Below are 11,816 nucleotides of genomic sequence, written 5' to 3'. Positions count from 1 at the left end.
TTATCAGGGATATGTGTATCTTCTCCTCCCCATGGGCTGACATTTCAGCCCAGGGGTCAGAAGGTGGCTCCTGGGGCTGGTCTGGTGACAGCAGCCCTTCAAGTATTTTTTCCTCTTGGATGACATCCATACCAAACAAAAGTCATGAGTCATCATCTGTGAGGTATTTCATCCTGTTTCCTTTCCATTCACACAGAGGAATACATCAAATACTTCTCTGAAAAACAAGCCAAGTGTATGTGTACCGGGCAGAGTCACGGCCCCCAGGGATGTCCACGCTCCAGTACCGGCACCTGTGACTCAAAGTCCCCAGAAGGGTCGTCGCAGAGGGGGTCAGCACCACAGAGGGGACACTGTCCGGGGAAGCCCGGTCTGATCACAGGAGTCCCACCACGGGGAGAACTGGCTGTGGGCAGGCAGAAGGGGGGGCGGGGGAGAGACGTGAGTGCCACGCGGCACTGCTGGTATGGACGGACGGACCCCCAGCCCAGGCGAGTGACTCCTCCAGGAGCCGGGAAAGGGGACGAAACGGACCCTCTCCCAGAGCCTCCAGGAAAGGTAAATTGAGCGCAGTGAGACACCTGGTCGCGCAAATGGAAGATAATAAATGTGTTTTGTTTTGAGCCACTAAGCTGGAGGCCATTTGTTACAGCTGCAGGACGAACACAATCCGTGACATCATAAGGCTCTTTCCAGAGAATATATTCAGCCCCATCTTTAAGAGGGTAGCCTATTCTTTTTCTTTTTTTTAAAGATTTTATTTACTTATTATTTGAGAGAGGGGGAGAGAGAGAAAGAGAGAGAGATTCAGAGAACCGGTGGGGGGAGGGGCAGGGGGAGAAGCAGACTCCCCGCTGAGCAGGGAGCCTGATGCGAGATGAGACTCTATCCCAGGACCCCGGGATCATGACCTGAGCCCAAGGCAGACGCTTCACCGACTGAGCCACCCAGGCGCCCCAGGATATCCTATTCTAAGTTTAGCATAATGATCAATTAAATAAGGCAATTGCATTTCCAAATACCTGAAAAGCTGATTCTCGTTTCCATTTACGTTGCATATGCAGGATCAAGAGGAGACAGTGAATTCTTCAAGATATGACCAGAACAAACACTCTATGGCCCACTGACAATCCTTCTTCAGGAATCTGACTTGGAATGGATTTTTTAAATTTCCCCTTGTATGTCGTTAAGTCCAATAAAGATACATTAGTTTAGAATCACAGAATTTTAAAATAGGCAGGAACGTTTGCTGGGTTCAAATCTAGACTCTTGGGCCCGAAGTTAGCTATGCTGTACTTTGCCATAACTTGCCCACCACAGTAATGACATTTACAATGGGTACGCATACTAAGCAACTTTCGTGGCATAATGTTTTCACTCACTTAACAAATACTTATTTAACACCTCATATGTGCTGGGCCCCATTCTCAGCGTTGGAGATAATTAGGGAGTAGTGGACAAAAATCCCTGACTTCAGTGGAGTGGACATTCCAGAGGAAAGAGAAATAATAAACAGCAAACAAAATACATGCGTACGTGATGTCTCTTATCAGAGGGCTGTAGGTGTTATGGGGGGAAGAGAGGGCAACGGGGTTTGGAGTGTGGGGTAGGGGGTACAATTTTTAACAGGGTCATTGAAAAGGTGTCATTGGATCAAAGTCTTGAAGGAAGTGAGGGACGAAGCTTCACAGATATCTGGGAACAGAGCATTCAGATAGGAACAGCCAGTGCAAAGGCCCTGAGGTGGAATGGGGCTGGTTGGGAGTGAGTGGCGGGGAGGGCACCGGAAAATGAGAACCTGGAGGTATTGGGGACGGTCAGATGGTGCAGAGCCTCCCAGGTCACTGTGAGGACTTCGGATTTTTCTCCAAGTGAGTCAGTAATTTACATATAAAAATTATAAACTGTCCCATGAATCTGCACAGCCTACGTATTATTACCAATGTACTGTAACCTCCAGGGTGTTCGCTGAAACTTCAGTGTATTGGAGAATCAAACATGCTGCAGGCAACCCTTTCTAATGGAGGAGTGAGTCACGGAAAATCGAACCAGTGGCCTAGAGGAAATTTCTAGGCTACACTGAAGAAAGTTGGAGACAAGGCGTTAGGCTGTTTATTGCTCTTACTGTGGTCTGTGGCTTGTAGAGTGTTCCTACCCTGATTCCAGGAGGCACTGAGTTCTGTTCTAGCTCTGCAAAGGCACTTCTCACTCCTCGGGGACTAAGTGGATGATTGATTCATTCAGTTCCTGTCAACAGGAGACATAAGGGTAGGGAGGAAGGACACAAAGATCAATAGTCAGCAAACTTGTCCTGCTCATTCTTTCATTCATTACTTGTAACATTCCTTGAAGAGGGCCACATAATATAGCATAGATGCCCTATCAAACAGGGGCTAAATTCCTAATTTTAGTAAACGACTGTATTAGTTTTCTACTGTTGCCATGACAAACTATAATAAATTTAGCAGCTTTAAATAGTACGTATTTACTGGCTCGCAGTTCTGGGGGTCAGAGTCTGGGTTGGGTCCTCTGCTTTGGGGTTCAGAAGGCTGAAATCAAGGTGTTAGTGGTCTGCTATCATTGGGAGGCCCCAGGAAAAATCTGTTCCCAAACCAGGGTGTTGGCAGAGCACAGGTCCTTGTAGCTCGAGACTGAAGTCCCCATTTGCTTGCTGGCCGTCAGGTGGCAGCTGGCGTCCACCCTTAGGTCCTAGAAGTCTGTCTTCAGTCCTTGTACGTGGATCCTACATTTCAGAGCCAGCGATGGGGCACTGACTCCTTCCCACCGTCGGGGTCTCTCTGTCGTCCCCCCTGCCACATCTCTTCCCGCTGGAGAAAAGCCCTCTGCTTGTGAGGGATCAGGTGGTTAGACTAGGCCCACCCCCATAATCCGGTAAAGTCCATGAACTGTCACCATGGGGTGCCATGGCCACACTGCATATGTGTGTATGGGACAGAGACAACAATGACAAATTATGTACTAGTACCCACACTCTCATTCCTTCTCCGGCAGGGGAAGAAGGCTCTTTTTGACAATTCAACATTATCCAGTTGCTGCGCACTTTATGTGTTCGGGAATAATAGAGGCTGGGGAGGAGACATCAGGTAGGGCCAGCACTCACTGGAGAGAGCCGTTAGCTCCGTGCCTGGGAGAGTAGTGCTGGCCCACCTGCAGGGGCCAGAAGGAGGTGGTCCTGGAGCTGTGCAGAGACCACGGGGTTCTGCGACCTGCAGGGCGTGAGACATGGAGCATGGGAAGCTACACAAAGAGGATTTTAAGAGTGATGCTGCCGTCATCTTTTAATGTTCTTTGGGATGCCTTAATCAGGACTGGACGGTGGGCCGGCATGTGTCTGAGGCACCGTGCACGCCGGACACTCGGATGCCATACTCAGGCTCCAGGGGCACTCCGGCTGACATCAGAAGGTTCCATGGAGGAAGGGCTTTCCGGAAGAGCCTCTGTTAGGGTCATTCGGCGTCGTGGGTCTGTGCACATCACCGCCCCACGCCGCCCAAAGTGGTGTTCCTCCAGCGCCACGTGCATCCCCGGTGCGCGTCCTGGAGGAGAGAGCCCCTCCAGGGTGCGTGTGTCCAAAGCTGCGCCCAACCCTCTTCCACAGCCTGGCTGAATTGCTCACCAAAATGTTCACGATCTTTAAAAATAAATGAGTGTGAAAGCACAGAAACAAAAAAGCAAATCAAGAAGGGACGAAAGCCACATCTGGTTGACCCGCTGAAGACGCAGCGGGTGTACAACTCCGTCGGCCCCCAGGCCCCACCCCTTGCTCCCGCAGGCCCCGACCTCCCCTCAGGCCCCGCCCCTCCCGGCTCGGCCCCGCCTGTTTCGCGCCACGCAGGCCCCGCCTTCCCCCTAGGCCCCGCCCGGCCCCGCCCCTCGGGCCGCGGCCTTACCGCGAAGGTTCCCGCAGGCTGCGTGGGCCGGGCGCGGCGCGGCCGGGCATGCGCAGAGCGTGCAGGCGCGGTTGCCGTGGCAGCGCCGGCCCGTGGGGAGGGCGGTGGGAGGGCGCGGCGCGGAGCCGGCGACCAGCGGGCTGAGGCGGCGCGGCCACTGAGAGACCGCGGCGGCCGGAGGCGGCGCCGGGCCGGCCGGAGCGGCGGGGCGCAGCGCCCGGGCCCGTGGGGATGCGGGACCGGCTGCCGGACCTGAGGGCGGTGAGCGGCGGGCGGGTGGCGGATAGCGGTTAGGGACGGGCTGGTCCGGGCGGGTCCGGGCCGGGGGGCGCGGGGGCCTCCGGGGCGGGCGGGGAGGAGCGTCGGGGAGGGTGGGCGGGGAAGGGGAGGGCGGGGGCCTCCGGGGCGGGCGGGGGTGGGGGCTCCGGGGAGGGTGGGTGGGAGTGGCGAGGGCGGGGGGGCGCCGGGGAGGGTGGGAGAGAACGGCGAGGGCGGGGGTCGGGGGTCGGGGGTCGCTGTCTCCACCATGTGCTGGACGCTCCCCCAGCCGAGAGGCAGGAGCGCTGATTTCCTCGCTGATAGATGGGGAAACTGAGTCTTTGAGAGCGCAATTTGTCCCGGGGGCACGGGGCAGCAGCCGGGCCTCGAAGCCCCTTCTCTGAGCCGCTCGCTGCTTGCCCAGGCTGAAGGCTATCCCTGGCATCGCCCTGTGTGATCCTCTGCGCAGCACTTAGGACAACCAGAACTCACTGAGCTGTGGTCGGTCCCACCCTAGTGGGTGGGTGTGAGCTCCCGGGAGCAGGGGCTTGTGCCCATGCCCACTGTCCGATCCCCGGGGTCTACCTCACGACCTCGCCCGTGGGAGGAGGAAGGCACACGATGCCCCCTGCCTGTGGGCCCCTGGTAGCCCCGACGCTCGGGCGGAGGGCCCGCGTTTCCCCAGCGAGTAGCTGGCCTTCCGAGAACCAGGACCGCGTGCTTGCCCTTTCTTAGCAGCCAGCACTCCCAGCTGGCGGAGTGTGGAGCCCCCAGCCAGTGAGCTCGCCAGTTACCCTTTACTGAATGAGAGAGGGGAGCTCACTCAGGAACGGGGTGAGTTTTGATGCACTGTGCGTGTGTTCAGGACGACAGCTTGAGGACTGAGACGGGGGCAGTGGGGCCAGACTGGGTGTTCATAGAATGTGGGAGAGTTGAGAAGTTTTAGGTCAAGAGTTAGTTATGACTTTTTTTCTATAAAAATGCAGGTAATTGATGCTGAGTGTTCATGTCTTGTATCCCACTGCACAGGGAAAGCCTCTGCCCAGTGCAGCAGGCAGCCTCAGAGCCCAGTGCTGGGCCCACAGCCCAAGGCATCCATTCGTTGCATGTAATGAATGAGGTTCTTTCCTTTGCTTCTAGAGTGCCCCTGATTATAGGCCACACTGAGGAAAGTAGAGGGAACAGTCCCTCGAATCATTACCTATGTTCTGTGCGTCCGATGAGGAAGCCTGGTTCAGAAAGGCAAAGGATGACTCTCCCTTGGGATCATAGAAATTATGTTTTACATCCATTCCAAGAGCCTTTCTTCATAGTGATTTTTTTCTTCCCTTTTTGTTAATGGCCAAATATTCTGATCTCTGCAGTTGCACATCATGTTATATATAGCAAATTTCCGCTATCTCAGCCCGTAGGATGTCGTTCTGTGCCACGAGGAGCTCAAGTATTTGTTGAGTGAAGAAATGCTGAATGCATCCGAACATGACTGTAACTGTTAGAGCAAACAGAAGTTCTCAAATGAATGTAACATTGGGGAATAGTAAGAAAGATCTGCCAGTAGACTATATGAGCAGCTTTTCTTGGCTTGATTAGCAAAAAATAAATCGAGCAGTCGTTTACCACTGTTGAAGCTCGTGCACATCCCAGCTCTCCCTGCTGCGGCGGGAGGAACACGTGACCCGTTCGATCTAGAATTTCAGAGCTAGAAGTGTCCTTCTAGTCCAGTACCATCCTGCTCTAGGTAAAGACACTGAGCAATTATAGAGCAGACTGCTGGAAGTTTCTGCTGGTGGACTTGTCTAATTTTGGGCAAATTATTTTTAAAACTCTCAAAACCTTAATTTTCTTGTACATAAAATGGGGATAATAATCTCTCTCTTGCTTACTCATAGAAGGAGTTGTGAAACATGAAATTATCTCCTGTGTGTGACACTCTGGGAGAAGTTGGGAGAAAATGCTATGTAATTATAAGTGCTATTAATATTTATTAGCTTTTTAATGTTTGCAGGAAGTTATAAAAAGGAAATTTCTATCTAGTGTAAAATATTAATTTAAAATTGAATTTGACATTTAACGTTTAATAACTTTTAATATTTAAAAGTTCACCTGAAAATTATCAGATATAAAAGTCAAACTTTTGGGGCGCCTGGGTGGCACAGCGGTTAAGCGTCTGCCTTCGGCTCAGGGCGTGATCCCGGCGTTACGGGATCGAGCCCCACGTCAGGCTCCTCCACTGTGAGCCTGCTTCTTCCTCTCCCACTCCCCCTGCTTGTGTTCCCTCTCTCGCTGGCTGTCTCTATCTCTGTCAAATAAATAAATAAAATCTTTAAAAAAAAAATAAAATAAAAGTCAAACTTTTATTTTTCCTTAAGGAAATGTATTTTTTCCAAGTAGTTCTTGGAGTAGTTGAAAGTCTATTCATAACCATGTTTCTAAACAGCTGGTGTTTTTTTCCTAGGTGAATTTTAATTTGATAGTTAACATGCCTCATAACAATGTCCAACCTGGCAAAATAGTTGTTTTTGGAAACCTCCAAGAAGTTTCCTTTATTAGCTGTTAGTTCTTTTTCCTGAGAAGAAGGTTATCACTGATAACCCATTGGAAAAGACTTAAATATTGGCGTGATCAATACAATTTGTCAGATTCAGATTTAGCTGCTTCTAACCAATGATTGTCCTTTCGAGCAGCCAATTTATTTGGGTGCAGGAGGTTTAAATGGCTTGTTCAAGATCTCCTAGACTCTGAATCCTGAAAGATGTTGTTACTATTTACAGACAGTAGAAAGAACCACCTGTCAACAGACATGTGAGTGCTAGGTCTCCAGGAGCGGTGTGCTAGATGTGGAGAGACAGACCTGACGTGCGTGCACGTGTGGAGGCTGACGGCCAGGGCAGGGGCGGCGGGTGGAGTACGTCCTAGGACAAAAGTAAATGCGAGAGGATGTTCTACAAGACAGGGACTCCAGATGTGTTATGGTTGCCTTTTTTAAAAAAGTTTGTGTATGCAAATGGACACACTTATTATAGTTAAGAATAGAGAAACTGCGATTTCAGCTGCGGGTATTGCTTACAGGATAATAGACACAAACACACAGTCCTTCCGTATCTTCATTAGTACACTTAAGGGAAATGAGAAAATTACTATCTTTAATCCCTGGATTCAAGGTGATGAAATGTAAATACAGTTTTTACAGGGCAGGAAAAACTGCCCAGATATTTTAGTTCTTTTTTGACAGCTCAGCCTGCTCATGTTATAAAGATTCAGATTCCCATTTGTAAAATAAAACACTTTTCTAAATACTTCACTAAAACTTAAAATGCTAAGAATTTTATAGTGTATTTATAATTTCCTATATGCATATGTTTATAGTTTAGAATTTTGTGGTTTATATAGTTCCGCCAACTTTTTATATTTCGTTTGTCGTTGTAGAAACAGTTCCCCCAGTTGGAATCTATGGGTTCTCTATTCTTAGCTACCATAAATATATTCGTTTGTATACGTGGTGGGTCTCTTTTTAAGACAACAAAACTTGGACATTTCCGCAGATTAATTCTTCTTGTTTCTAACCTCAAGTCTGTTGTGAATTTAAGGAATAGAAAACCTAAGAGAACCACTTCATGAAAAGCCAGTTCCTACAAGGGTTTCTTCTTTGGTGCACACGTCCCATGGGCTGCCTTGGTCCTGTCATCGGGCGCTGTCTGCTGTTCCCGAGGCGGCTTCCCTCTTCCGTGCCATTGTGTGTACTGCGCCCCGTGTCCCCCTTCTCTGCCTGCCTCACACCTTCACGGTCTCAGCGCATGCAGTCATCACCCCTGGGAAGTCTTCCTGCCCTGCTCTCTTCTTCTGTCCCCAGAGATGGCTGTCTTCCCGTCTCTGAGCACCGACGCAGTCCTGTTTTCTTCCACTCTGAGCACCGACGCAGTCCTGTTTTCTTCCACTGAGCACCGGCACAGCCCTTCCGACTTGTGTGGCCAGTTGTGCTCAGAACCTGCCAGGTGTTGATTGAATTGTTGTTTCTGTTTCAAGATCCCACGGTGAGGAAAATGGAGATGACAGTGGAATGTATGGTCCTCAAGGCTCTTTTGCTTGCAAGGGACAGAAACTCATTAGCTGCAACAGAAAGGAGGAGATTTATTCCAAGTTAGAACGGTGCCTTAGCCTTGGAGGGCAGAGTGTGCCGCAGGACCTCCTGCAAAGTGGAACCTGGACGAGCAACTAATGCCTGTGCCCAGGTCACACTTGCTTTGTGTCAGCCCTGTGTTCATCTCCGCTTGTGTCCTCAGTCCTCTCCGCCCTCCTCTCGGTCCCCTCCCCCTTCTCTTCCTTAGCTCAGCTGATCCCTCTGACTGGGGCCCCGCACCGGGGCACCGGCACAGCCCTGATGCAGGAGCTGTGAGAAGGCAGATGGTGTCCTTGCTGCTGGGACACCTGTGGGGAGCAGGCAGGGGCGAGCTAAGTAAATTCCTGCTCTGAGGGAAATAGAGCAGGGTGTGTGGCTGTGGGCGGGCTACTTGGGGCCTGAATGAGGAGGAGAAGCCAGTGGGGGGCAGGCCAGGGCAGGTGCTCCCCGCAGAAGGCACAGCAAGCCCCGAGGCCCCAAGGTGGGGACAGGTTGGTGTGAAAGACAGAAAGAGGACTAGTTTGTCAGTGAGTGAAAGTGAGAGATAAGGAGAAATCTTTAAACACGTCATAGGGAGAAAAAGAGTCAAATTGCAGAAGCATCTGTGTAGTACAATTTTGTTTATGCGAAGTCTCAGTACCTGTAAAAGGTCTGTGTGTGATACTAACAGTGCAGACAGATGTTCAGTGAAAATACAGACACGTGAAACAGTGTAAACCGTAGTAATATAAAGACATGAGGCAGGCGTGTCACTACGAACCAGACAGCTCCCACCGATGCATGAGGCAGGCGTGTCACTACGAACCAGACAGCTCCCACCGATGCATGAGGCAGGCGTGTCACTACGAACCAGACAGCTCCCACCGATGCATGAGGCAGGCGTGTCACTACGAACCAGACAGCTTCCACCGATGCTCACTCGTGTGCATTCCTGTACTGAAGTGACTTAGGCTAATGCTGTCCAGCAGCAAAGGTACAACTGTATATATTTCAAGAAGATGTGATTTATGTGCCCACAGTTCCTATCTGTGCAAGGCCCCCATGTCTGTGCATGTGGAGAAAGAAGCCAGTGTTTTATCCAAGTTTTGATTCTACTGATTTGTGATAATTTAGCTTCTGTTGAAATCTAAACAGTGAGCATTCCAGTGACAAATGATTCGTGTCTGTTAAATAGTCCCCAACATGTCTCCTCCTGACAATAGTGGTCACACAGGGGGAATTTTATTTTTTATATTGCTACATTTAAGGAGGTCTCTCAAAATTTAACAGAAATGGAATGTTGATATTTGAATGTTTATCTTGCACTTTGACAGTTTGGAAATCAAGCCTGTCACATTGGAGAGTATTCCCGCTGCTTTTAGGAAATGCTTTGCCACGGGTGGTTTTGTTATTCACCGTAAAGCAACGGTCACAAAGGCAGCGCGTGGACTCCACTGTCCCAGCTGGAGGGACTGAAGGAGGCATTCCAGTGAGGTAGCAGGGTCCTGTCTGCTTTCAGTTTCCCTTTTAGGGAATGGAGAACCTAAGGCAGCATGATGGAATCTATCCCCAGTTACCTGGTGGTTGTGAGAACCCCGCGGTACCTGGTGGTTGTGAGAACCCCGCGGTACCTGGTGGTTGTGAGATCCCCGCGGTACCTGGTGGTTGTGAGAACCCCGCGGTACCTGGTGGTTGTGAGAATCCCCACGGTACCTGGTGGTTGTGAGAATCCCCACGGTACCTGGTGGTTGTGAGAATCCCCACGGTACCTGGTGGTTGTGAGAACCCCGCGCTACCTGGTGGTTGTGAGAACCCCGCGCTACCTGGTGGTTGTGAGAACCCCGCGCTACCTGGTGGTTGTGAGAACCCCCGCGGTACCTGGTGGTTGTGAGAACCCCGCGGTACCTGGTGGTTGTGAGAACCCCGCGGTACCTGGTGGTTGTGAGAACCCCGCGCTACCTGGTGGTTGTGAGAACCCCCGCGCTACCTGGTGGTTGTGAGAACCCCCGCGCTACCTGGTGGTTGTGAGAACCCCCGCGCTACCTGGTGGTTGTGAGAACCCCCGCGCTACCTGGTGGTTGTGAGAACCCCCGCGCTACCTGGTGGTTGTGAGAACCCCCGCGCTACCTGGTGGTTGTGAGAACCCCCGCGGTACCTGGTGGTTGTGAGAACCCCCGCGGTACCTGGTGGTTGTGAGAACCCCCGCGGTACCTGGTGGTTGTGAGAACCCCCGCGGTACCTGGTGGTTGTGAGAACCCCCGCGGTACCTGGTGGTTGTGAGAACCCCCGCGGTACCTGGTGGTTGTGAGAATCCCCGCGGTACCTGGTGGTTGTGAGAACCCCACGGAGATAGAAAGTAGAAGTGAAGGTTGTAAAATAAGGGTAAAGAAAGGACACAATAGAGAAAGTGCATTTCTAGTTCTCTGGCTCTTTCGTGGCTGCAGGCAGTGCGGGTCAGAGGCCGAGGCCGCATTGGGCTTCCTCGGTCTGGTTTGCTGGTGGCCACCGCGCGTGGAGTGCGGTCAGCGCCCAGTGTGGAAGTGTGGCAGTGACGTGATGCGCTCCCCTGGGGGCGCGAGGTCGGGAACCGTCTCCCTGAGCGCCGTGGTGTCTCTCCTGGAGTGTCAGCTGGAGTTTTCTGCTGCGTGGAACCCCCAGCGGGCGTCTTCTGGATGGGATTCGCCCGGGGCGACCTAGTGCCGTAGGGGCGGGGGGCGCAGGGGAAGCAGGACTGGCTACGGGGAGATGGTGGTTGAACCATGTGATGGACGCATCCAGGGCTCATTGTGGTACTTCTACTCTGTGGGTTTGCAGTGTCCCACAGAAAGCAAAACAAAAACTGGCGTGTGTGAGTCTACCTTTACCTTGAGAGCAGTGAGATGTGAGCGGCCCTGTGAGAGTCCTGTGGGGCAGATGCCCTTCTCATCTCTCGGTGCTCCGGGCACTAGCTCCTAAACCAAGTTCACGTCCGTTCACAGGAAGCCAGCTGCTTACGTGGTGCTGTTTCACTCTTGTTCCTGACTTGAGCTGAATGTGGCATAACCGTTTCCTTCTGAGATCCCGCCATGGAGAAGAGAAGACGATTAGCCACCGTAGGGTGATACAGGGCCAAGTTAGGATGAGCGGGGTGTGGAGCACGCTCTCCGGAGGGGGGAGGGGAGGCTGCCGCCAGGAGTCGGAAGGAGGGCCTGGTAGCCGGGCTGTGTCTGCAGTGGGGGACCTGTGGGGAAGCTCCTTCCTCTGAGGAGTGGATGGTGAATTGTTAAGAGCAAGGGCGTTTGGAGTCAAATCGACAAGGTCAGTCCTCTGTTGTCGGCACCTCCGCCGCTTCCTGGCAGCATGGGGATAGTAGAGTTCCTGGGGCCATTGCCTGAGTGTCGGAGCTGGAGGTGAAGGGCCACTGTCTGTGGTCAGAGTCGGAGTGGTGGTCTTGTTGATGGTGAGTTCTGTAAAGCCGAACAGACCTGGATTCACAGGCTGGCCCGGAATTGCTTCGCTCAGAGGACTTGAGCACATGCCTTCCCCGTGTGGTCTGTGTTCTAGTGCGTGAC

At 52.0% G+C, this 11,816-nt stretch overlaps 1 protein-coding gene across 3 annotated transcripts in view; it reads left to right on the top strand.

Annotated features, from left to right (window-relative positions):
* The first annotated feature begins 3,939 nt into the window (after positions 1-3,939).
* Positions 3,940-11,816, top strand: part of STX2 (syntaxin 2) — a 32,824-nt gene continuing 24,947 nt past the window's right edge. The window contains exon 1 of one of the 3 annotated variants that reach the window (XM_045779275.2): positions 3,940-4,172. In XM_045779275.2, the coding sequence (XP_045635231.1) occupies positions 4,143-4,172 (30 nt within the window). In that variant the 5' untranslated portion in view covers positions 3,940-4,142. Of the gene's footprint in view, positions 4,173-11,410; positions 11,563-11,816 lie in introns of those variants that run through there. The other 2 variants (XM_087857439.1, XM_045779300.2) reach the window with 2 other exon arrangements.

This window comes from Ursus americanus, chromosome 30, assembly GCF_024610735.1.
Source record: "Ursus americanus isolate L20-20 chromosome 30, mUrsAme1.1.p, whole genome shotgun sequence".
NCBI lineage: Eukaryota > Metazoa > Chordata > Mammalia > Carnivora > Ursidae > Ursus > Ursus americanus.
This window is presented reverse-complemented; position numbering and strand designations above follow the sequence as displayed.